Source organism: Narcine bancroftii, chromosome 7 (genome assembly GCF_036971445.1).
Source record: "Narcine bancroftii isolate sNarBan1 chromosome 7, sNarBan1.hap1, whole genome shotgun sequence".
NCBI classification, from domain to species: domain Eukaryota; kingdom Metazoa; phylum Chordata; class Chondrichthyes; order Torpediniformes; family Narcinidae; genus Narcine; species Narcine bancroftii.
Genome location: NC_091475.1, coordinates 196,049,280 through 196,076,816, shown reverse-complemented (window position 1 = coordinate 196,076,816; position 27,537 = coordinate 196,049,280). Strand labels below are relative to the sequence as shown.

The 27,537-nt window shown below is 42.2% G+C and overlaps 1 protein-coding gene across 1 annotated transcript in view; it reads right to left on the bottom strand.

The window, feature by feature from the left end:
- Positions 1-27,537, bottom strand: part of gabra5 (gamma-aminobutyric acid type A receptor subunit alpha5) — a 101,005-nt gene that overhangs the window by 51,868 nt on the left and 21,600 nt on the right. The window contains exon 7 of the mRNA XM_069892501.1: positions 3,910-3,992. Within this exon, the coding sequence (XP_069748602.1) occupies positions 3,910-3,992 (83 nt within the window). The remainder of the gene's footprint in view (positions 1-3,909; positions 3,993-27,537) is intronic.

Sequence of the window (27,537 nt, the reverse complement as noted above, 5' to 3'; positions counted from 1 at the left end):
ATCAAGATGTACCTACCGAATAAAATACAAAACTATCGCTACCTCATATCCCTCTATTTTTCTTTCATCCGTGTGCCTGTCTAAGAGTCTCTTAAATGCCCCTATTCCATCCTTTACCATCATCTCTTGCAATGCATTCCAGGCATCCACAACTCTCCGTGTTTTAGAAAAAATGTGCCCCTGATGTCTCTCCTAAACTTTTCTCTCTTCACTTTGCACATATGTCGCTACTCCCATCTGGGAAAAAGGTGTTGACTGTCTACCCTATCTATTGCCTTTCATAATCGTACATTAAGTCACCTCTCAACTTTCTTTGCTCCAAAGAGAAAAAAACATAGCTCTGCTAGCCTTGCCTCATAAGACATATTTTTGAATCCAGGCAACATCCTGGTAAATCTCCTTTGTACCCGCTCCAGAGCTTCCACACCCTTCCTGCAATGAGGTGACCAGAACTGAACACAATATTCCAAGTGTGGTCTCACCTGAGACTTATAGAGTTGGATGTCAGAGAAAGATGAGGTTGGGGAGAACAAAGGGAATGTCGATGAGTTCTACGGCATTAAAGCAGGCCCTTTGGCCAAACTTGTCCATTCTGTCCTATGCTTCAGGGAGAAAACTCCTGACCGATCCAGACTCTCCTTGTAGTGTAAGCTCACAGGTCCTGGCAAGATTCTCATGAGTCTTCTCCACACCTTTCCCAGCATACAAATTAAAACTGCAATTCATTTCCTGGTCATTTGGACTTAAAGTAGAAATGCTGGAAATACTCAGCAAGTCAGGCAGAATCCATGGAAAGGGAAAGACAAAATTAAAGCTTTCACCAGACCTCAATCATTTCAGATTACTGACTTTTTTCAATATGTACCTGAAATGTCCATTTCTGATGAAAGATCTTTAATCTGTCAAATCAACTCCATTTTTCTCGACTTTCTGAGTATTTCCAGCTTCCTCATTCATTTCAGATTTCAAGCAACTGCAGAGTTTTGTGTTCCTTCAATCCAGCAATGTCAGTCAACACTAAAAGAACAAAGGATGAACGATTGGTCTGTGGGTGATCTGTCCTGCTTTCATTATTCATCATGTCTTTAATTTCTGTGTGGAACAATCTAGATGATAAATGCTGGCATTTTTAACATCCCACTCCCCTGCTGAACTATGCACCAAATGCTTCAGATTGCCCTCTTTTCTTACACAATCCCTTGCATTCAAGGATGTCCTGATTGCACTCCAGTTCAATTGACTCGCAGGTAACCAAAGAGGCCCATGTGTGTACTGATGAAAAGTCCTGGCCCTGAACAGGTCTAAGTTCCAATGATCCTACACTTGAAATCTAGTTTCCTATCTGATCACAACATCCCTCAACTGAATGAGCACATTCTAAAAAAACTGTCAGTTGCAGTCAATTAATTACTCTGGAAATATAGTACAGTAAAACCCCTTGGATCCAGCATCAGTGGGCATTTGCTGGTTGCTTGAGAATGTGGGTTGTGTGCTTGGTGAATCAATTTTAAACTTTCATATCTTGACCTATTTATTTTCCAGGATGTTTTTGCCAGTTGCTTGATTTCTGGATAACGGGTGATTTATTGTATTATTAAGTGACCAAGCACAGCGGGTTTTGTGCAATTACAATCCACAAAGAGCAGTGAAATAAATCAATGTGTTTTGCTGGTGTTAAATGAGAGAGGGTACTAGCCAAAGCTTCAAAAGAGACTTCTTCCATTCAAGAAAGTCCACAACAAAACAGCCACACCTTTTTGGGATGGAGAATCACAACTCTCTGAGTGAAGATTTGACACAAAGAGGTGAATGCTGGGGGTGTAAGTACCTGTGGTCTGACAGGGATCAAGATTATAGATGTGAAAGGGAGAAGCTTGGAGTAAGTCTCAAATGTTCTGGAGAAACTCAACAGGTCATTGTGATAGTACAGATTGTAGTGTGGGATGACTGTGATTGGCTGAGAGTGTAGCCACACCTACTGGCAGGTCTTAAAGGGTTGCTCCCAGCCAGACCAGGTCATTCTGGACTGGTCGACCTACTTGTGATACCCTCCAGTCTTTTAGATAATAAAAGCCTTGGTTCGGATCAACGTCTTTGGTTCTTTCGACGCGCTCTAACGTCATGCAGCACCAATAGTTTGTAAAAAGCAACCAACATTTTGGGCTTGACTGCAAAGTTTTTCCAGTGCATTTGTGTAGTGCACTGGCTCCCAGCATCTGCAAATATTTTTGATTGACCCTGATCATGGCTGCAGTTAATATAGCCATTAGTGCAATGCTGTTACAGCACCAGTGATTCAGTTTAGAATCTGGTGCTATCTGTAAGAAGTTTGTACATTCTCCCCCTGTCTGCGTGGGTTTCTTCCGGGTGCTTTGGTTTCCTCCCACCCTTCAAAGCGTGCAGAGGTTGCAGGTCAAATGAGTGTATTTGGGTGGCGCAGGCTCGTGAACTGGAAGGCCCTGTTACCATGCTTCTACAAGAGGCGGTGTCTTAAGAAAGCAACCTCTATCCTCAAGGATCCCGCCCTGTTACCATGTTTCTACAAGAGGGGGTGTCTTAAGAAAGCGACCTCTATCCTCAAGGATCCCGCCCTGTTACCATGCTTCTACAAGAGGGGGTGTCTTAAGAAAGCAACCTCTATCCTCAAGGATCCCGCCCTGTTACCATGCTTCTACAATAGGGGGTGTCTTAAGAAAGCAAACTCTATCCTCAAGGATCCCGCCCTGTTACCATGCTTCTACAAGAGGGGGTGTCTTAAGAAAGCAAACTCTATCCTCAAGGATCCCACCCTGTTACCATGCTTCTACAAGAGGGGGTGTCTGAAGAAAGCAACCTCTATCCTCAAGGATCCCGCCCTGTTTCCATGCTTCTACAAGAGGGGGTGTCTTAAGAAAGCAAACTCTATCCTCAAGGATCCCACCCTGTTACCATGCTTCTACAAGAGGGGGTGTCTTAAGAAAGCGACCTCTATCCTCAAGGATCCCGCCCTGTTACCATGCTTCTACAAGAGGGGGTGTCTTAAGAAAGCAACCTCTATCCTCAAGGATCCCGCCCTGTTACCATGCTTCTACAAGAGGGGGTGTCTTAAGAAAGCAACCTCTATCCTCAAGGATCCCGCCCTGTTACCATGCTTCTACAAGAGGGGGTGTCTTAAGAAAGCAAACTCTATCCTCAAGGATCCCACCCTGTTACCATGCTTCTACAAGAGGGGGTGTCTTAAGAAAGCAACCTCTATCCTCAAGGATCCCGCCCTGTTACCATGCTTCTACAAGAGGGGGTGTCTTAAGAAAGGAACCTCTATCCTCAAGGATCCCGTCCACCCAGGCAAGCCCTCTTCACTCTGCTGCCCTTGGGAAAAGAACCTGAAGACGAACACTCCGCGGCACTTCTTCCCCGCTGCCATCAGATTCCTGAAATCCATGAACCAAAGACGCTGCCTCGCTTTGAATTTTATTTATTTATATTTTGGTAAGGTTGTTTTATATAAATGTTTGCACTGTGACGCTGCCGGAAAACAATGAATTTTGTGATTTGCTCATGGCAATAAATTCTGATTCTGATATGAATGTCTAAAAAAAAAACTTGTTTGTATCATGTTTAAAATTGAATCATTTTCCAAAGAAGGCGGAGATACTTCTGGAGTCTTGGCCAATATTTAACACCATTAAAATATGTTCATTACTCATTTTGGATCATAAGTGCACAAAACATTGCTGTTGTGTTTTCCCACAAAATGACCCTTGGCTCTTTCTTAGCAAGCAACTATGAGTGATAATTGCCAAGCATGATTATACCCAGGAAGACAGTCTTGTTTTACAAGAAACATCAGTGCTCTTGCCTTCAGTCGTACAAAACTGTTGTCTCTGAATCTCGATAATTTTATTCAGATATGATTTCACATAGACTTACAGCTTCCAAATTTAAGAGGGCAAGCATGAACGTCCATAGGGAAGTCTTCGAGCTGCATAGGGCACTCAGCAGAAATGGTTAACCTGTAAAACAGAACATATAACCCACATAATGTTCCATCCGCTGCACAGACGACTTGAAGACACTGCATGAGAATAATGTCTGAAAATCTCCCATTGCAAACTCAGTAAATTAGCCACAGTGGATATTGATATTCAGCTTTTAATGACCTAATTATCATTGTGTATAATACAGCAATTATGGATTAATGTGTCACAGGACCCAATTCTTATGGAACTTTTTTATGATTATGAATGATGAATGAGGTTTAAGGGCGGGTTAAGGATCTTTGGAAAATAGATTTAAGAGCTAAATGTTTTAACTGACTAAAGATTGCTTTTACAACTCAAATTTTGGCCTGTAGACATTGCTGTGGTTAAGGTTTTGTCCTTGCACCTGAAGACCAGAAAGTCGACCTGGGGTGTGAGTTTGAGTCTCTCTGTTGCAACTAGGAATTTAAATGCAAGCAATAAAATTATCTTGAAAATAAAATGGCAGCATCAGGACTGATCCCTTAGCTGTTAGTTCACCATTCCAGTAACATGCAATCTCAAGCAACCGGCAAATAAACTTATCCAGCATCTATCAATCCTCATTGGTGCTCATTACTTTTTTTTTTACTGTACCCAAGTACAATGTACAGATTCACAGAGTACTCGAGTTATCAAACAAGACTGTGATGCAACCAGTCGGTATACTTTCCACAGTACACCTGATGAAGTTTCATTGACAAAGAACATAGAAATATACAGCACAGTATTGTTCCCACCTAATAACCTATTGAAACAACTGCCTAGAGCTTCCCTATTGCATAATCTTCAATTTTTCTCAATTCCAAAAAGATCCCATTATATCTGCCTCTGACACCATTGCCAAATCACTTCAGGATTCTTCATAGTTGCTTCTATATTCTGGCTCCAGGAGAGGTCCTTCGAGCTGCATAGGGCACTCAGCACTGTTGAGCACTGTTGAGGGGGACATCAAGGTTGGGGGCAGCGACAGTGGCTGTGCCTCTGGCACGAGGTCGGCCCCTGTAGCTCAGAAAGGGAGGGAAAGGAAGAGGAGGGCAATTGTGGTAGGAGACTCCATAGTTAAGAGGACGGATAGGGGATTCTGTGGACGCAGCAAGGAGAACCGGATGGTGGTTTGCCTCCCTGGTGCCAGGGTCCGGGATGTTGCTGCTCGTGTCCCGGATATCCTAAAGTGGGAGGGACAGGAGCCAGAGGTCGTGGTACATGTAGGTACCAATGACATAGGGAGAAATAGAGAAGAGGTCCTAAAAAGTGAGTACAGGCAGTTAGGTAGGGAGTTAAAAAGAAGGACCGCAAAGGGGGTAATCTCTGGATTACTCCCTGTGCCACGTGACAGTGTGAATAGAAATAGAATGAGGTGGAGGATTAACACGTGGCTGAAGGGGTGGAGTAAGGGGCAGGGTTTTAAGTTTCTGGATAACTGGGACCTTTTTTGGGGGAGATGTGACCTGTACAGTAAGGACGGGTTACACTTAAATCCCAGGGGGACCAGAATCCTGGCAGAGGTATTTGCTAGAGCTACTCAGGATCCTTTAAACTAGAATGGTTGGGGGGAGGGAACAAAATAGTACAGAGCAGTAAGGAGAAGGTTAGAATGCAAACAAAGAAAGTTTGTAGTAAGTATTTGAATATGGATGGGCAGGTGATAGAGAAGGGAAATGCTCTGGAAGAAGATGAAGGGCAATTGGCAGGAAAAGTAAATAATGTTGTTATTAAAGATGAGGGAAAACAAGGATTAAAAATTGGGAAATCTCTGAAATTCATATATTTTAATGCCAGGAGTATTGTAAAAAAGGTGGATGAGCTGAAGGTGTGGATTGATACTTGGAAGTATGATGTGGTAGCGATTAGTGAGACATGGTTACAGGAGGGATGTGATTGGCAACTGAATATCCCTGGGTTTCATTGTTTTAGGTGTGATAGAGTCGGAGGGGCAAGAGGAGGTGGGGTTGCATTGCTTGTCAGGGAAAATATTACAGTGGTGCCTAGGAAGGATAGATTAGAGGGCACATCCACGGAGGCTATTTGGGTGGAACTGAGGAGTAGGAAAGGAGAGGTTACACTTGTAGGGGTGTATTATAGACCACTCGGAGGGGACCGAGACCTAGAGGAGCAAATCTGTAGGGAGATAGTAGATATTTGTGATAAGCACAGGGTTGTAATTATGGGAGATTTTAATTTTCCACATATAGATTGGGAAACACATTCTGTGAAAGGACTGGATGGAAGATAGTTTTTTACAACAATATGTAGAGGTGCCGACCAGAGAAGGAGCAGTGTTAGATCTACTGTTGGCAAATGGGATGGGTCAAGTGACGGAGGTTAGTGTTGGCGAGCACTTCGGGTCCAGTGATCATAATGCCATCAGCTTCAATGTCATTATGGAAAGAGAGAAATCAGGGCCAAGGATTGAGGTTTTTGATTGGGGAAAAGCTAGATATGAGGAGATGCGAAAGGACTTGCAGGGTGTGCATTGGGACAATTTGTTTTATGGGCAGGATGTAGTAGAGAGATGGAAGTCTTTTAAAGATCAGATTTTGAGAGTGCAAAAGCTTTATGTTCCTGTTAGGTTAAAAGGAGGGGCAAAAGGTTTGAGAGAGCCGTGGTTTTCAAGGAACATTGGAAACTTGGTTCGAAGAAAAAGGGAGGCGTACATTAGATATAAGAAGCATGGAGTTAAGGAGATGTTTGAAAGATACATTGAATGTAAGAGGAATCTTAAGAGAGGAATTAGGAAAGCTAAAAGAAGGTACGAGGAAACTATGGCAAGCAGGGTAAAAACTAATCCAAAAGAGTTCTACAAATATGTTAATGGTAAGAGGAAAGCTAGAGACAAAATCAGTCCCTTAGAAAATCAGAGTGGAAAACTGTGTGTGGAGCCTAGAGAAATGGGGGAGATATTGAACAGTTTCTTTTCTTCGGTATTCACTAAGGAGAAGGATATTGGGAGATGTGAGATAAAAAAAGCAAATTGGGTAAATATGGGAAATATAGAGATTACAAAAGGTGTAGTTTTAAGGCTTTTGAAGAATATAAAGGTGGATAAGTCTCCGGGACCAGACGGGATCTTCCCCAGGACATTGAGAGAAGTGAAGGAGGAAATAGCAGAGGCTCTGGCGGTAATTTTCCAAATGTCATTAGATATGGGGATAGTGCCGGAGGATTGGCGCATTGCGCATGTGGTTCCGTTATTTAAAAAGGGTTCAAGGAGGAAGCCTGGCAACTATCGGCCTGTAAGTTTGATGTCTGTGGTAGGTAAATTGATGGAGAAAATTCTTAGAGATAGTACTTATAAACATCTAGATAGACAGGGTCTGATCGGGAGCACTCAACATGGATTTGTGGGAGGAAGGTCATGTTTGACCAATCTGATTGAATTTTTTGAAGAGGTGACTAGGAATGTGGATGAGGGTAGCGCAGTGGATGTTGTCTATATGGACTTCAGTAAGGCCTTCGATAAGGTACCACATGGAAGGTTAGTTAGGAAGGTGCAGTCTTGAGGTATAAATTTTGAGATAGTCAAATGGATTGAACATTGGCTGAAAGGGAGAGGCCAGAGAATGGTAGTGGATAATTGTCTGTCAGGTTGGAGGCCGGTGACCAGTGATGTGCCTCAAGGATCTGTATTGGGCCCATTGTTGTTCGTTATATACATTAATGATCTAGATGATGGGGTCGTGAATTGGATTAGTAAATATGCAGACGATACTAAGATAGGTGGAATAGTGGATAATGAAGAAGGTTTTCAAGGATTGCAGAGGGATTTGGGCTGCTTAGAAAAGTGGGCTGAAAAATGGCAGATGGAATTTAATGCTGATAAGTGTGAGGTGCTTCATTTTGGTAAGAAGAATCAGAATAGCACATATGTGGTAAATGGGAGAGCATTGATGAATACAGAAGAGCAGAAATATTTAGGAGTAACGGTACACCGTTCCCTGAAGGTAGAAACTCACGTGAATAGGGTGGTGAAGAAGGCTTTTAGTATGCTGACCTTTATCAATCATTGCATGGAATATAGGAGTTGGGAGGTGATGTTGAGATTGTATAAGACGTTGGTGCGGCCTAATTTGGAGTTCTGTGTGCAGTTCTGGTCACCTAATTATAGGAAGGATATAAACAGAGTGGAGAGAGTGCAGAGAAGGTTTACCAGAATGTTATCTGGGTTTAAGCATCTAGAGTATAGGGAGAGATTGGACAGATTAGGTCTTTATTCTTTGGAGCGTAGAAGATTGAGAGGGGATTTGATAGAAGTATTTAAGATTATGAAAGGGATAGACAGAGTGGATGTGGATAGATTATTTCCGTTAAGAGGAGGAAAGATTAAAACAAGAGGACATGAATTAAGAATTAGGGGGCAGAGGTTTAGAGGTAACATGAGGGGGAACTTCTTTACTCAGAGAGTGGTAGCCGTGTGGAATGAGCTTCTGGGAGAAATAGTGGCGGCGGAGTCAATTGTATTATTTAAGAAAAGGTTGGACAGGTATATGGATGAGAAGAAGATGGAGGGTTATGGGCATTGTGCAGGGAGGTGGGACTAGAAAGGGGTGTTTGGTTCGGTGCGGAGTAGAAGGGCCTAATGGCCTGTTTCCGTGCTGTAATTGTTATGTTATATGTAGACTCCCGGGAACTAACCCATTCCACCACTGTCCCAGCAACAAGGACAGGTATGTGGTGCCACTGTCTCGCCTTCCTATAGTCCACAATAAGGTGATGTTGAGAACCAGATTGTTGTTCTGGCACCAAACAACCAGATTCTCAATCTCCATCCTGTATTCAGACTCGTCATTTACAGTTATTTGACCAACAACGCTGGTGTCATCAACAAATTTATTAATTCCATTGGAGCTAAACTTGGCTACACAATTGTGAGAATAGATCGCAGCTTTTTAAGTCTTCATCCAAATACTTTTTAAACATGCTAAATATTTCTGCTCACACTAACAACCTGAGATTCCCAGATTTCTGACACAATATCTATTTATTTGTGTTTACGAATGCATGCTCTGCATGTGTATTGTTTGTCTGTATGTGTTTTATGTCTGCTTGTGTGTTGGCGTGTTTTGCACTGAGGACCGGAGAATGCTGTTTTATCAGGTTGCACCTGTCTAATTAGATGACAATAAACTTGACTTGATATTTCTACCTCTTCAATCCTTTCTGGCAGTGAGTTCCAGATACATCACTCCACCAATTTTCTTTCACCAATTTCTTAAAATCTATGCTCCCTGAGTTTCCATGAGACATTGCCGACATGTCTATCCATGGTCTCACGCACTGCCAAACCAAGGAGGAACAACATCTTGTATTCTGTTTGGGCACCCTCCAACTAGATGGCGTTAACATTGACTTCTCCGATTTCCATTTGGCTTATTTCCCCACATCTCTCTCTTTCCCTATCCCTATGTCTCCTTTCCTCCAGTTCCCCACCCCTTGCCTCTCTCTCCCTTTCCCCCAGCTCTGCATTCACAAAGCTACCTCACTCTCTTGATCAATTTTCCACTGTTCTCTCCTGCCCTCCCCCACCCACCTACCCATGTCCATCTGTGGCTTTTGGCCTGTGCTCCTCCCCTGCCCCTTCTTCCCCCTATCCCCACCATTTTATTCAGGCACCTGCTTGCTTTTTGTTCATACCTTGACAATGGTCTCAAGCTTGAAAAGTTAGTTATATATGTCTGCCACAAGACCTGCTGAGTATCTCCAGCATTTTTGTGCATTAAATTTATATTTGGTAACATATTTATAATTATATATTTTGGCAGCACTTTTGGCATCGTGGGTAGTGCAACGCCTTTACAGCGCCAGCAATCAGGACCGGTCTGGGCATTTGAATCCTGGGCTGTCTGTAAGGTGTTTGTACATTCTCCCGTCTCTGCGTGGGTTTTCTCCGAGGGCTCTGGTTTCCTCCCACCATTCAAAAACGTACCAGGGATGTAGGTTAATGGTGTGTAAATTCGGCAGCATGGACTCATGGGCCGAAATGGCCTGTTACCGTGCTGGACGTCTAATTAAATACAGTTTAAAATGCAAGTAAAACATATTAATCAAACACATCTACAAAGTCATAGGATCGAAAAGTTGAGAAGTTATGTTCCATTTGTATATAAACCTCATTAGACCACACTTTAAGTATTGTACACAATTCTTGATGCAAGATAAGCAATGTTAAACATCACAGATATTCGTGAATATATTTTACCTTGTTTACAAATTTACTCTCTAGCAACCTCAGTAGGGAGTAGAGTCAGATAAGAGTGATAAATGAATCCAAACCTGAAGGTTTTCTGTCAAGCAAGTTACATTATAATTACCCTGAGAAAGTTGGTTATTTGTAGTGAATCTTTTTGCAACTTTCCTCCCTCTTTGTACATTAATGTTTATTACTTCTTACTAATTGTCCTTGAAAAGCTGGTAATGAGCTGTCATCTTAAGCTGTGGCAGTGAAAAATAAATTTAATGTTGATGGGTTCAGTTCCAGACGGCTTTCAGGATCTGACTACATTAGCTAGTGATGTGGTGACTTTGTGTTAGTTGGAAAAAGAGAGGAAGTCATGTAAATGGGTTGCCGTTCACAATTCGTAAAAGAGGTCTGGATACACCTGAAATTGTACTGTAAGCATCATATGGGTGAAACTGCTTGTGGATGTTATGGCTTCACAGGCAGTGGGGCTGATTTAGATGCTTTGCACCCAAGAGTTTAGGAGGAAATTCTTGGATTCTGTGATCAGCAGAGTAGGGTATATTGGAACCTCTACTGTGTATGTAAAAGCCATGACCTTACCTGGTTGACCCTGCTCTCGCTGGCCAGCTCGTGACTCCTTCCCTATAAAGGCTTTCATGCCACAAGCCTGCCCCCAGTTCAAATCTGGGTCAGTGTGAGCGACCATCACAGGGATGCTGTCCATCTCTTGTAAATAAAAGCCTTCAGTCTCAGCCACTTCAGTTTTGGGGTAATTGATCGTGCATCATAGGGAAGGGAGGAATTTGAGACCTCTTGATATAAGGAAGGAGAAAGAGTTTGACAATGGAGGTCCTGATGCACCACTTGAGATCTCCAGTATTAATTCCCTCAGTGAGAGCAGGATTCAAATTATGAATACATTTGATATGAATAATATCAGAGGTATTTTGTTTACCTAATGTGATTTCAACATGGTATTTTATGTTAGGCTTTAACAGTAAATAATTGGTTTGTAAACACAAATTGTGTAAGGCCACAATTTGAAACAGGCACAGGGGCAGGGAGAGACCCGAGGGTATCTGTGCATAAATAGTTAAAATCATTTGGAAGCACAAGAAAGTCATGACAAATCATTTCAACAGTGACTCAGCCATAAGAGGAGTTCTATGATTAGTTGTGAACATTACACTTTGTGATGGGTTGCAAATGAAACTGGGATAGAGGAGTTCATTTTGGAGAGTAGGCGGGTGAAGTTGGGTGTCTTCTCTTTGGAATCAAGGACTTTGAAGGTAATCTGATCTGAATGGTCTTCATATAATGAGGAACTATTCCTTTGGGCAGACTGGATATCAAATAAAGCCAAATGGCTAACAAAAAATGTAATATGAGGTTTTCAAGGAGGCTACCAGGAAAGTTGATGAAGGAAAGGCTGTAGATGTTGTCCTCATGGACAACATCACATAGAAGGTTAGTCAGGAAGGTTTAGACGCTAGGTATTCATGGTGAAGAAGTAAAGTAGATTCAACAATGGCTGGTGGTGGATGATTGCTTCTCAGAATGGAAGCCTGTAACTAGTGGTGTCCCTCAGGAATCGGTGCTGGGACCATTGTTTGTTTGTCATCTCTATCAATGATCTGGATGATAATGTGGTAAATTGGATCAGCAAGTTTGCAGATGACATAAGATTGGAGGTGTTATGAACAGTGAAGAAGATTTTCAAAGTTTGCAGAGGGATCTGGACCAGCTGAAAAATGGCAGATGGAATTTAATGCAGACAAGTGTGAGGTGTTGCATTTTGAAAGGACAAACCAACACGGTAAATGAGGAGTGTAGTAGAACAAATATATAATAGCCTGAAAGAGGTGTCACGGGTGGATAGGGTTGTAAAGAGAGTTTTAAGCATATTGGCCTTCCTAAATCGAAGTATTGAGTATAAGAGTTGGGATATTATGGTAAAGTTGTGTAAGACATTGGTGAAGCCAACTTTGGTGTAATATGTGCAGTTTTGGTCCCTAATACAGGAAAGATATCAATAAGATAGATAGAATGCAGAGAAGATTTATTAGGGTGTTGCCCTGACTTAAGGAACTGAGTTACAGAGTTAAGGAGATTATAACTTTATTCCCTGGAGCATAGAAGAATGAGGAGACATTTGATAGAGGTATTTAAGATTACGAGAGGGAGAGACAGAGTAAATATAGATAACTTTTTTCCACGGGGGGGTGGGGGGGTAGGTAAGAGACAAGCCAGAGTACATGGGTTAAGAGTGAAAGGGGAAAAGTTTTGGGGGAACATGAGGGGAAACTTCTTCAAGTGGAGTGGTAGGTGTGTGGGAGTTGCCAGCTGATGTGGTGAATGCAGGCTCATCTTTAACATTTAAGAAGAATTTGGACAGGTTCATGGATGGGAGAAGTATGTACACTATGGACTGGGTGCAGGTCAGTGGGACTAAAATGGTTAGGCATAAACTAGAAGGGCCGAAGAGGCATGCTTATTTTCTGTATGACTAAATTAAAAATTAAAAGTTTTCCCACCCCCGTTCTATGTTTCTAGGAAAACATTCCTTGTTCCTACTAATAACTGGCATGGGCTCAGTGGGGGGAATTCCTGTGAAGAAAAAGTATGGATGTTATCTGGTTTTAGAACTTTTACAAAAATAGGTCTCTAAATAAAGGAGTCACATTATGAAGCTGGCTTTTAAACATCAGAAAATGCTGGGGATACTCAGAATGTCTGGTAGCATCAGGGGAAAAAGAAACTGAGTTAACTTTTTAGTTCCTGGTAGTGAAAGCAAACTGAGATGTAAACTCTTGTCTCCTGCAGATGCTACCGATTCTTGAATGGTTCCAGCATTTTCCTATTTTATCCTATATTTTTAGCATCTGAAGCATTCTTTTTTTAAAAATTTCCATTGAGTTTGACAGCATGAAGAACTCCTTAGCTTACTTCTACCATGTCCTCACATCACCAATTCTAATGTACGAGTCTTTTACATCTCTGAGTTACACTGCTGGTTCATCTTGGAACTTAATTACCCCTGTGTCCTTTTTTTTCACACTATAAACCATACTGACCAAGATACATACAGACATTTTTTCTCTTGAATATATACAGTGTCATTTTCTCCCCCTTTTTTCCCCCTCCCTTCCCTCCCTCCCTCACCCCCTTTCCCATTTATTTGAAGTTCAGTCTATAAGATACATTAAACCCGTTAAACAATGTTGTCACTTAATAAAAATAAACAAGAAATTTTACTGAGTCAGTTCTTTTCATTGTCTTCTTGAGGGTCTCAAATTCCTTCCTTAAATTTCTCTGACTTTGTTATAGGTTGCAGTTACTTTTATCAAACGGGAAATGTAGCAGATAGTTTCCCCTCAGCAACAATAATGAGATAAACGAGTCGATAAGATTTTAGCACATGTTAAAAGCCTTGGTTATAAAATTAAAAAAAAAACTTCTGCAAGAATGTGCCATAAATGAAGCCATTTGAAACTAAAATATTGTTTGTTTCAAACACATTTGGGGTAGGGTTGGAATTGGAGATAGCAATTTCAAAGAACCACTGTCCTATTCCTCTTAGTAATTGGCAAAAAATCTGCATGGTGCATGAATCTTTCTGAATTACTGATATTTTTATTTAAATAATCACACTTTTAAGATGGATCATAAAATGTAATATGGACCAAATCTTTGTTCTCCTGTCTCGATATCTCTATTTGCAGTTCGACCATTTAAAAACAAATCAGTATTTTTTTTTAACTCAAGTTAAAATATTTAGGACATTTAGTTTGTATTTGAGCCATACAAGTTGTCATAGTTTTTTAAAAATTCTTTATTTATAGCACTCTTTAAAATTGCAGTGACATTTTTTCTTTTTTCCCCCATCCCTCGCTCCCCACCCCCTCCAAAAACAGTAGATATTGAACATATAAAATACAATAAAACAATATCTTTATACAAAAGGAATACAAACAAAAAAGACGTGTCATCTACTGCTCTTTCTGTTATGTTCCATATATGGTTCTCAGGTTTTTTCAAACATTGTAACTTTGTCTTTTAAATTATATGTGATTTTTTTTCCCCAATAGGATACACTTAAACTTGGTTATATATTCTTTTAATATTTATAGTCATATAGTCCAACGTGGCCATCTTATATCTTTATTTTCACTTCTTTTCTGCCTCTTCACCACCTCCATCCCCTTTTTTTGCATTATTATTTTTTAAGTTTTCCTATTTAATCTCAATATATGACAACTCACTTAAGACATGAAATACCCCAACAATCCCCACAAGCAATAGCCCTTTAACCCCAGATATACCCCCCACCTTGGCTTGCCCCTTGTCCCTTGAAGGCAACCACAACTCCCCTTTCCATTCGGTTTGCAAACTTTCACGCAAGTGTCAACCGATTTCGCAGTGACCATTATTCTCCCACCCCAGCCCCCCCCCCAGAGATCACTATTTTCGTACACATTAATAACAAAACTCTCTTTTTTCCCCTTCTTCCCCTTCTCTTATCCATCTTTAAATATTTATATATACATTATCTTTACTTTATATTTTTACATATTTTTGTATATTTTCTTGCCTGTCTTCCTTCTTGTCACTCCTCCTCCTCCTCTCTTCTCCTGTCCTGCAAATGTTCAGCAAATTCTTGGGCTTTCTTTGTGTCCAAGAACAGTCTATTCCGTTCCCCAGGAATAAATACCTTGAGTACTGCTGGATGTTTTAATATAAAGTTATAACCTTTCTTCCATAAGATCATTTTCACCGTGTTGAATTCCTTCCTCTTCTTTAAAATTTCGAACCTTATGCCCAGGTAAATAAATATTTTTTGTCCCTTATATTCCAATGGCTTATTGTCTTCTCTAACCTTCTTTCTTGCCTACTCCAGTATCTTCTCTCTTGTCGTATATCTTAGAAATTTTACCAATATGTATCTCGGTTTTTGATGTGGTGGCGGTTTTGGTACTAGCGCTCTATGCGCCCTTTCGATTTCTATTTCTTCATGTGAATCTGTCATTCATAACACCTTCGGGATCCATCCTTTTATAAATTCCTTCATATCTGACCCTTCCTTGCCTTCTTTCAGGCCCACTATTTTTATGTTGTTTCGCCTACTGTAGTTTTCCAATACGTCAATTTTTTGTGTTTCTTTAATTTCTTTTTCGCTCTCTTCCAACTTCCCTCTTAAATCATTTATCTCCATTTCTACAGCAGCTTCTCATTCCTCCACATTTTCTATTCTTTTCCCTATTTCAGTCATGACCAACTAAGCTTTTCATTCTGTCTTCAGCTTTTCATTTTTCTTTTGATTGAACTAAATTCCAATGATGGCCATTCTTTTAATGACCTCATTTATTCTTCAAAAAAGGCTTTATCTAAATTTTGTCCTTCTATTTTACCTTCTTCTTTCTTTTGAAATTTTTGGTCTTCTTCCTCTTCTTCTGTGTCTGTATCTATGTCTGTGTCATCTTCCTCTCTTCTATGTACCAGTGTATCTTCATCCTTCTCTGATGAGCTGCTTCTGTATCATTGCTGGGCCTCCAGCTGCTGTGTCTCCTGCTGTTGGGTCTCCTGCTGCAGGTCGACCCAATGTTGGGCCTCCTGCTGCAAGTCGACCCGCTGCTGGGCCCCCTGCTGCAGGCCGACCCACTGCTGGGCCTCCTACCACAGGTCGTCCCCCTGCCAGTCACCCTGTTGCCTCTCATCTTCTTCCAGCCCTTCTTTCTCACCACTCTTCTTTCTTGCTTGCTTCCCCCAGCAGAATGCCTTGATATTGGGCATCCCTCAGCTGGCCGCTCCGCAGCTGGCCGCTCCTCAGCTGAGTCCCCCTCCCACCGGCATTAACCTTTTCTTTTACTTGCGCATTGCGCATGTGCAACTCCCCCTGCGGTTGCGCACCTTTTCTTGGCTCTGAGAGCCATTTTTGAAGTCCGCTGGTCAGGAGGACACCGCTCCTCTGGGGACTCACCAACATCGGAGATTGGCCGCTCCTCTCCATGGTGGCTCCCTGCTCTGACATGCAGGTAAGGCCTTCTTCTTTCTTCTCCAGTGATTTTCCTTCTTCCCTGTTCTCTGTTATTCTTACTTTCTCTCTTTTGGGTGCCATCTTCTGTAACTTTCTCTTTCTCTTCCTGTATTTTATGTTTATTGAGCTCTGTTTTTTCCAAACTTTTGTTTTTCTTTCCTCAGGAGAGGTCTGGTTCTACTCGACCAGCCACTACTCCATCACGTGACTCCTACAAGTTGTTATAGTTGATACAAAGTTTTTCCATTCATTTTTGAGATCTTGGCATCAGTGGCAATAGAGCATCTACTCTGCAGCCAGGACTGCCGCTGAAATAACCTTCTTGAACCTCTGCAACATTGACAATTCTCCATCTAGAGTGGTTGGGTTGGTCGAGAAATAGATAGAGCATTGTCTGTCCATAATCTACTGAATAAGAGAGTCTTGATGGGCAGAATGGCCTATTCTGTGTTTTTAGGCTTCCTTCTAATCCTCTTGATTAAAGAGTACAACTCATCCATACCAGAGAAGCAATTCTTCCTTTCTGCTTCAGAGGTTTATATTTCACTTAATATCCTTTGCTTGGTATGTTAACATTGAAGTAGCAATGTTCAGTGATATAGCAGTGTTCAGTGCATTGTTTTGAAAGATATGGCATATTACTGTCAAAGAGCATAAAAGGCAAAGATTTGGAATATCTTCAATTGGGTTTGTTTCTATACTTAATCTTAGAACAGAGAAAATAGAACATGGATCAATACTGCACAGTACAAGCCCTTTGGCCCATGATGTTGTGCCAACCCACACAAACCTATTCCACCATTCATCTAACCCTTTCTTTCTTCACACCTATAACCCTCTATTTTTCAAGCATCCATGCTTATATTCCCTAGTGTACCAGCCTCCGTCTCCCCTCCCAGCAATGCATTCCAGGCACACACTTCTCTCCATTAAAAAAATCTTACCTCTGAGATCTCTAAACATTCTTCCACTCACCTTAAATGGATGTCCTCTGGTATTGGCCACTGTTGCTCTGGGAAAAACGTATTGGCTGTCTTCCCTATCTCTGCCTCTATTGCTTCTCATTTCTATTGCTGTATCTCGAGAAAAATCCACACATGATCAACTTTTTTTTTTATACAAGAAATGTTCTCCAATCCAGGCAACATCCTGGTAAATCTTCTCTGCACCCTCTCTAAACCTTCCACATCCTCCCTATAATGAGGTGACCCGAACAAAATATATTACTTTAGGTGTTTATAGAGTTTTATAAAGCTGCAACATTACTTCAATCCTCCTGCTAATTGAAGGCCAACATCTTCTTAACCACCTTGTCAACTTGCACTCCATTCTTGAAGGATCTATGGACTTGAATAAGATTCCTCTGTTCTTCCACACAGCTAAGGATTCTATCATTAATCACATACTCTGTCTCCAAGTTTGACCTTCCAGGACACATCATTTCACACACTTCCAGGCTGAACTCCATCTGCCACTTCTCCACCCAACATTGAAAACTGTCTATATCCACAACACGTCTTACCTTTGTGTTAACTGCAAACCTACTGACCCATCCCTCCACTTATTCATCCAACTTCATTACAAAAATCTCAAAGACCAGTGTTCCCTGCAGAATGTGGAGAGACACGATAGGCTGTAGATGCTGTGATTGTACAAAGAACACTGAAATGCTGGAGAAACTCAGCTGATCTATTCAGCATCAATAGGAAACAAATAAATATTGCCAACGTTTTGGGCTTCAGCCCTTCTTCAAGGGAAAAATATCAGAAAAGGCAAAAAATCAGGATGTATCACATAGTCTCCGAATTCAAACAATGGGGGAGGAATCCAAATCAACAAAAGTTGCTAATTGGATGTGAAAAGGGTGGAATTTATCATGTTTGTGCGAAAGGAGGCTGGGAAACCAAGGGGCTGGGGGGTGGATTTAACAAAAGCAAGACAAGTCAATCATCCAGTTGGAGATGAAGTGTCATTCCTCCAATTTATGAGACCATGGACAGATGTGTCAGCAAGTGAATGGGATTGAGACCTGAAATGGGTGGCCACTGGGAGATCCATATTATTGTGGTGGACAAAGCTGAAGTGCTCAACAAAGCGATCGCCCAGTCTGCATCCACAACCAGAACACCGGATGCAGTAGATGACCCCTGCAGATTCACAAGTGAAATGTTGCTTCACTTGGAAGGACTGTTTAGGCCCCAAAATGGTGGTGAGGGAGGAGGTTTGGGTGCAAATGGAGCATCTCCTGCGGTCCCAGGGGTAATTCTCAAGGGGATGATTGGTGGGGAGGGAGGAAGTGTGGGTGCAAATGGAGCATCTCCTGCGGTCCCAGGGGTAATTCTCAAGGGGATGATTGGTGGGGAGGGAGGAAGTGTGGGTGCAAATGGAGCATCTACTGCGGTCCCAGGGGTAATTCTCAAGGGGATGATTGGTGGGGAGGGAGGACTGGACAGGGTGCCACGGAGGGATCAGTCCCTTTGAAAGGAGGAGAGGAGAATATGTGCCTAGTGGTGGGATCACGTAGTAGGTGCCAGAAATCGAGGAGGATGTGAAAGCTGTTGGGGTGGTAGCTAAGGATACGAGGAATCCTGCCCTTGTTGCGCATTGGGGTGGAAGGGGCCAGGGCAGATGTGCAGGTAAAGGAGAATATATGGGTGAGTGCCAAATTGATGGTAGTAGAGAGAAAGTAACATTGTTTGAAGAAGGAGGACATCTCTGATGATCTGGCATGGAAGTCCTCATCCTGGATGCAGATGCAATGGAAATGGATGAATTGAGAGAATGGAATAGAATCCTTACATGGGACATGGTGAGAAGAGGTGTAGTTGAGGTAGCTGTGAGAGTTGGTAGGTTTATAGAAGATGCCTGTCAAGAGTTTGACTCCTGAAATGGAGACAGAGAGATTTGAGGAAAGATAGACCAAGTGAATTTGAGCTTGGGGTAGAAGTTGGCAGAAAAGTGGATGAAGTCACTGAGGTCATCATGGGTACACATAGGTTTATCAAGGATATGGCAGCTAGTGCACATGCCCTGGACGCCATTTGCAAGGGGGTGCCAATGTCCTCGTCTTTCCCACCCAATTTGCAAGTCCCTAGCCTAACAATGAATCTCCATCCCAGGGGTGCAATGCTGCTGGGGTTCTCTTGAACACCCTGGAATGCCACTCTGGCACCTCACCAGGCTGCTCCTGGTTGTCATCGCATCAGGCCACTCTGGAACCTCGCTCAATGCAGGATCAATGGGCAAAATGGCTGTTTTCCTTACCCATAACCCATACTGGCTCCAAGGCCAGTACCAAGGAAATGCAGAGCAAAGATGGCCATTTTACCCATTAAGCTAGATACCGGTGTGGCCCCAAAGTGCCCTCGAAGCAGCCCGATGAGATTCCAACAGCACTGCACCCAAGACAGGCACTACCATCAGGTGAACCAGACCTCAGAACTGGCGATCCTCTGAACAATTGCAAGTAAACTTTATTACACCCTGAAGTGGCTGCAACATTGATGTTTGAATCCCACAAAGTGCAAGAGGAAAGAGAAAATGCGTGGAGCGGGGGAAAAAAAACCTGCACCTGACTTGCCCAATGTTTATACTCACCAGGAGACCCCTTGTGTTATCCATGGCCTGCCACAGACTCTTGTAAAACAAAGGTAAAGTCAAAGCTTTCATTGAAGTAAGCGGGGAATTGCAGCAGTGAGAATTCAAGGGTTAACCCTAATGCCCCATGTGCATGTTCTGTTCCCCACTGAAGCCGGGTAGAGTTAATCCGGGATGAGAACGGAAGTTCAGGTCCAGGGTGCCCATCTCGGCACCGCAATCAGGCCAATTTGGCTGGGTCTTTGGTGCAGGAGGGGCGGCACAGTTAACAGCAAAGACAGTTAACAGCGATGTGTTTGCAGCTTGCAGCTCTCCAGACAACATGCTCCTGTGCCTGGCGCTGGAATGGCTCCATGTCAATATACTGTATATTCAACACGCTGGTTTCTTGAACAAAGCAACCAAGTCTAATCGCATGGCAGACGCAGAGGCTTTAAACAGAGGGGAGGGGAAGGAGGGAGAGAGTGAGACAGACTTTTACTTCCCATTAAAAACCTTTGCCCCATCCCACTTCTAACCCTGCGACAATGAACCCAGCCGTGAGGAATGGTGCTGATTTAGGGAACGGAAATTCATGACCTCTGAGAAAGTGCCCAATACACATGCACCCAATCTTCAAAACTAGCCCAATTGTGCATGAGAACCTCCCAATTGTCAACTTTATGTGCTCTTTTTCAAACAGGGTGGGGGGGGGGGGATGGTGCACAATTTCAGTGCTTTCCATAGGCGCTATTTTACCTACATATGCCACTGTGGGTACATGAGGCAACACTAAAAGTAGTCATTGATGTAGCAGAAAAAGAGTTGAGGGGCCTTGCCACTGTAGGTTTGTAGCATGGATTGCTCCACCTAGCCAATAAAAAAAGGTAGGCATAGCTGGGGATCATGCATATATCCATGGCTACCCCTTTAACCTGGAAAAAGTGCAGTGAGTCAAAGGAGAAATTATTGAGGGTGAGGACAAGTTCTGCTGGCTGGAGGAGGATGGTGGCGGAGAAAGAAATGAAGGGCTTTGAGGCCTTCCCTTCATTATGGGAAATGAAGGTGCATAGGGATTGGATGTCCATGGTGAATATGAGGCTATCGAGTTTAGGGAACTGGAAGCTGTTGAAATGATGAGCGTGTGAAGTGTCTTGGATGTAAGTGGGGAGGGACTGGATCAGGGGAGACAAAAAAATTAGTCAAGGTAAATGGAGACAAATCCGGTGGGGCTGGAGTACGTGGATATGAGGAGACTGCCAGGACAATTGGGTTTGAGGATCTTGGGTAGGAGGTAGAAATGGGGGTGGGGGGGGGGTCGTTTACAGGGTTGGGAAGCAAAGAGGTTGGAGGCCGTGCCAGCAAGGTGACCTGAAGTGGTGAGTTCAGAGATGGTGCGTGACACAGTGCTTTGTTGAGATTTGGGGGGGGGGGGTCCCGTTGGAGAGGAAATAGGAGGTGTCTGAGAATTGTTGTCTGTCTTCAGCTAGATAGAGGTCAATGCACCAGACCACCCTTGTCTGCAGGTTTGATGGCGAAGTTCGGATTGGTGCAGGGAGAGTGGAGGGCTAGACGTTCCAAGAGGATGAGATTAGAATAAGTGAGGGGAGTAGTGAAGTCAATGTGGTTGATGTCACGGCAACAGTTGGAAATATAAAGGTCCAGACTGGAACGAGGTGTCCAGGAGGAGGAAGATGTATTAAAGTGGGAGAAGGGATCTGTAGTGCAGAATGTCACTTGTGACCGACAGTGCAGAACATGCTCCATTTACTACCAACCCTCTGCCTTCTGCAGAAAAGCCAATTTCAAATATTGGACCACATTTTTCTTTCCTCCTTTAATGGTCATTACCAGCAATCTGCACTCCCTTGCTCTTTAGTTGAATACCATTTCCCTGTCTTACTGTAGATTCTTAATGTCTGATGGGCAAGGGCCAATTAGATTCCACTGGGCTTGCTAATTACTTTTGAATGAATCAATTCCATCTACAAATTTGTAGATGACATCACAGTTGTCGGCAGAATCACAGACAGCAATGAAAAAGCGAGCAGGAGGGAGACAGATCAGCTCGTTGAATGGCATCATATCAACATGTTAGCAAAGCTACGGGAAAGACGGAGAAAACAAGATAACACAACCCTGTCCTCATTGAGGGGTTAGCAGTGGAAAAGGTAAAAAACCTCAAATTCCTGGATGTCAATATCTCTGAAGATCTGTCCTAGGGCCATCATGTCGATGTAATTATGGATTGCCAGTGGCCATATGAGGAGATTTGATATGTCACCAAAGGATATCTCACATATCCTACAGATGTACTGTGGGGAGCATTCTGACTGGTTGCATCATGGTCTGGCATGGAGGTGCCAATGCACAGGGCAAGAAAGTTCACATAGGATTGTAAACTCATCTAGAAGCATCATAGGGCATTAGTCTTCACTCCTTTAAACAAATCTATAAGAGCCGGTGCCTCAGCAAAGCAGCCTCTATCATTCATGGACCCTCATCCACCCAGGCCATACTCTTTTCTCACTGCTAACATCAGGAAGGAGGTACTGGAGCCCAAAGATGAACACCCAATGTTACAAAAACAGCTTTCTCCCTTCTGCCATCAGACTTTCGAATGGACAGTGAACCACAGACACAATCTCACTTTTTTCTCTTCTTTTGAACAAATTATTTATTTTTAAATAGTGAACTTATGGAAATGTAATTTATAGCAATTTTTATACACCTATAACACACCATACTGCTGCCCCTATACAACACATTTAGTGACACATAAAAACTGATTCTGTATGTATATTTGAACACAGGAATAAATTCAGGGATAACCTAAGGGCTGGTAATAAAGTCGGACAGTGAATTCCAGGTCAACATGTGTTCTCAGGAATGGGGATAGATAAACTAAAAGGATTTCACAAATAGAACGAAGGCCAAGGCATTTGTCCAGAGAACCACAGGAGAATGGAGGCTCACGTTACATCCTGTTAAATTTTCCACAAATAGTCTAAATCAGGCATTCTCAATGGGGGCCATTCGACCATCCACTGAGGGCCAAAGCACATTTGAGGGGGGCTATGGACTCAAATCATAAAGTAGTTTTCATGTTTTTCAATTAGTCGGAGGAGAGAGGTACGGAAGAAACCAACTAAACTTGACTGCTTCAAAGGGAATGGGGCCCATGAACTTAAAGCAGAGTCCCAAGGGGGCCATAGCCAGAAATGTTTGAGAATGCTGGTCAAAATACTGAGAAGTGCAGCTTCTCACCATGAGCATATTTAAACTTGCAAGCAAGATCATGTTGCTGTGAACACCTCTACCCATGGGTCGTCTGCTGTATCCATGGACTGCTGTGGACCACTGTATCCATGTGTGGACATCTGTGGACAACTCTACCCATGGCCAGTTTGCTTTAGACCACTCTAACCATGGGCATTCAGCTGTGGACCACTGCATCCATGTGCTGCTGTGGACCACTGCATCCATAGGTTGATGTGGACCACTGCATCCATGGGTTGATGTGGACCACTACATCCATTGAATGCTGTGGACTACTGCATCCATGGGTTAATGTGGACCACTGCATCCATGGGTTGATGTGGACCACTACATCCATTGAATGCTGTGGACTACTGCATCCATGGGTTGATGTGGACCACTGCATCTATGTGCTGCTGTGGACCACTGCATCCATGGGTTGATGTGGACCACTACATCCATTGAATGCTGTGGACTACTGCATCCATGGGTTAATGTGGATCACTGCATCCATGGGTTGATGTGGACCACTACATCCATTGAATGCTGTGGACTACTGCATCCATGGATGGATTGCTGTGGGCCATTCTACCCATAGGCAGACAGCAGTAAACCTCTCTACCCATGGGCGGTCAGCAGTAAACCTCTCTACCATGGGCGGAAGGCTGTGGACCACTTTACCCATGACCTAATAACTGTTGTACACCACTCTGCCGTGACCAGCGACTGCTGTGGACCATTCTGTCCATACCCATGATCTGTCGAATTCTGAAGACAAATCTGCACATTGCTCTGCATGTAATTTGCACTAAGTACTGAGTCATCCCTCCATTTTCAGTTGCTTTACTGTTACCAGAACTGGCTTCCAGATGTGTCCCTAAGCAGAACACAACTATATATTACCATGTTAATTTAATTTATGCAAAAAACAACAAGTTTTGTATGATTTATATATGTCATTCCTCTAATTTAAGTTTTGTTGATCAGGAATATGTACCTTATTTAAGGTTTTACTTTTCTATGCAAGGGAAGTGCCAATAGACGACAGTCAATGCAGGATACTGGGTATCTGGGACCTGAATGAATAGAGATTGCAATCACATTTTTCATCAAGCAAACAGTGAAGGACTGGAATATTTATGGCCTAAGAATAAAATTATTCTAATGTTTGAGTTCGCAATTTCATTGTTGAAATAGAGACAGAAAGGAAACTATACAGAGTAAAAGAAAGATCAGATCAAGGGAGAGAGAAAACTGATGTAAGAAGAAAATGCCATATAGGTATTTGACATTTAAAAAATCCTTTTTCTTTTTAAAATATTTTTATTGTGTTTAACAAAAACCCTTTACACAAGGTATTTTAAAAATACTAAAATGCTAAATTCTGAAGGCGTCAAGTTCCAGATTTCTAACAATTAATTTTCTGTGACAAGGACATTGATTGTAAATAATGTTGATTATTTTCAAATATAGTTAACTTTTGCGAAGAGATATATTTGCATATACAAAGCAAATGCAATAATTTGAGATTATTCTCTGCATATTATCAATAAAATAGAGAGCCTTTTTCAGACACCAGTTGCACAGTAATGAAATTCAACCAACTTTCAGATTATTGCACAACAGATTTGTCCTGTCCTGAAATTGCTTACCATGCCCTTATTTTGGGAACAAGAGAAACAAAGAAAATAGGAGCCATTTTACCCTTCCAGCCTGCTCCACCTGTTAGTAGGTGTTCATAGACTTCTGTACTTGTTGTCAGTCGTCAAGCTCAGTATTGATGCAGAATGTTGGTACAATCCACCACCTAATGGCATTTTAGGGCACTACAGGCATCTTAACTCTGGTCTCCAATTTTGAGGAAGGACATACTAGCTATAGAGGCTGTGCAGCGCAGATTTACAAGGTTAGTTCCAGGGATGGCGGGGTTGACATATGCTGAAAGGCTAGAAAAACTGGACTTGTATCCGATGGAGTTTAGAAGGATGAGGGGGGACATGATTGAGGTATACAAAATGATCAGGGGGATAGACAGGGTGAAGTCGGATTTCTTGTTCCCAATGGTGGGGGAGACGAGGACTAGAGGGCATAGTTTAAGAATACAGGGTAGGCCCTTTAGGACGGAGATGAGAAAACATTTTTTTACCCAGAGAAGTGTGAATCTGTGGAATGCTCTGCCACAGAGTGTGGTAGAGGCGGATTCGCTGACTATGTTCAAAAGAGAGTTAGATAAGACTCTAGTGGGCAAAGGAGTTAAGGATTATGGGGATAAGGCTGGAAAGGGGTACTGATAGTAGTGATCAGCCATGATCTGTAAAATGGCGGTGCTGGCTCGACGGGCCGAAGGGCCTACTCCAGCTCCTATTGTCTATTGTCTATTGTCTATTGTCTAACTCTCACCCAAGGCAACAGTTTATTTGTAGAGAAATTGAACAATTCTCAAATATATGGAAAGAGAATTATTACAATTTCCAATTAACAGTGACCATATTATGAACCTTTGTCCAGCAATCACAGGAAGCAAGGCTGAGAGGTATTCATCACCCAATCTAAAAAAAATATCACTTTGGATATTCCAACCTAAAATGCAAAGGAATGGTCTTTGAGAAGCCAGTGGTCCGCGCCCTGTTCACATCCACAAGGAAGAGAGGGAAGCAGAGACAGGGAAGGTGTGAGGGGCCTGGTCAATTATTGAGAACTCAATAGCATTATTTTACCTTTACTTTGTGATCTTAATCCTATGGACCATAGAGTTACTGATAGACAAGTCACCCTTAGCCTAAAGCATAAAGCCAAGATCTTCTGGGTGGACTATGCAAGGAAGATCCAAAACATTGCTTATATTTGGATAAAATATGGAAATGCCTGCATTTATGCAACAAATTTCCTTGTGTTCTTGTCATGCACCATAATTATTTTTGTCGCCCGTCAAATCAACTATGATTAAAAGAAAGACAATTGATGGGAATTATTTTTATTGACCTTTGTTCAATGCTTAAATTCACTCTTCCATCTCCCCTGGTGGCCCTGGCATTAATGGATCGCTTTGGAGTAAAGGTTAACGTGGCATTTTACTCGTGTGTGAGCCATGACACTGACAACGGCTGATTACCCAAGCATCATGCAACTGAAAGGGGTGACTTAAAAGTTTTCCTCAAATAGACTTCAATCTCTTACATATATACTCTAGGTCAGTATCGTGTAAACAATTTATCACAAACTTCAGTCTGATTACTGCCATTTCCAAAATTTGCCTCGTATACGATATAAAACCCAAGCGGCAGTTTTTGCAATCGTTGCAACTTTCCAGAATGAATGTAAAATATACATGGGCCCAAATATCCAAGAGACTGTTAATGAGTTGATTGCAGAATGTGTGCACATTCCTGTTTGCACTTCCTTGATGCATACTTGCAATAACAGTAGAGAGAACTTTACTCTAAACACAAGGTGAATCTATAAAATTACAAGATGAGGGGAGCACTGTAGTGCAGTACTATGTCAGTGCCAGCCACCCGGGTTCATCCACAGCTGTCTGTAAGGAGTGTGCACGTTACCCCCATGACCTATGTGGGTTTTTTCTCGATTGGCTTCAGTTTCCCCCCATCCTCCCAAAAGTACAGGGTTGGTTGGGTAACTGAGCGGCACGGGCACGGGTGCTGTGGACTGGAATGCCTTCTATCATGTAGCATTGTTAAGATTAACAGCTCGGTGAAGTCAAACTTCCCATATGAGGACCTGAGCAATCAAAGTTAGTGCAGCTGATGAACTCTTCATATTATATGGCTGTGCTGCCACCTACTGGATTCTCAGTATGCAACTGTATTTCGCCAACACGAGTTGATTATTCAATGTCCCAAATAATAATTGTTCAAACGAATACATCTGAGAACTTCTCCTTAATGTCAGATACATTACACTTTAAAATACTACCTATTTTGTACTCACACAAACAAGTTAATCCTCAAGATTAGTCAGCAGAACAGATAAAACACAGTGAGTTTGCAAAAGGACTTTTTTCATAAGTCATGCCATTAAGAAAGAGGGTAGGCGTAGAAAATTTTGTATAAACCATACAGAGATATCTTTTTGAATGTTCAACGATATAGTTGAATAGATTTAATCGGTGGCATTCAGGTTTGTGCTTGAATACGTTGATACAATTATGCCTTCTCCGCTGTTTAGGGAAGAAGGAATGGTTGAAACCATGCTTCTCTGATAGAAGCATTACTGATTTGGAGGAATAGAACCTCCCTCAATATTTATCCCTTAACAAGGGTTGATAAAAACCGATTGATACAAATAATGGTTTCTGTGCACTAAATGTTATGCATAAAATGCTTGTCATTTCTCTCTACAACAACCACAATGAAATTATCTGAAGAGAGTTGAAGATTCATGGAGTTATATAACACATATATATATAGTCCATTGGGCCATCTTGCTCACGCTAACCATTGTCCTTCTTTATGCTACTCCCATTTACCTGT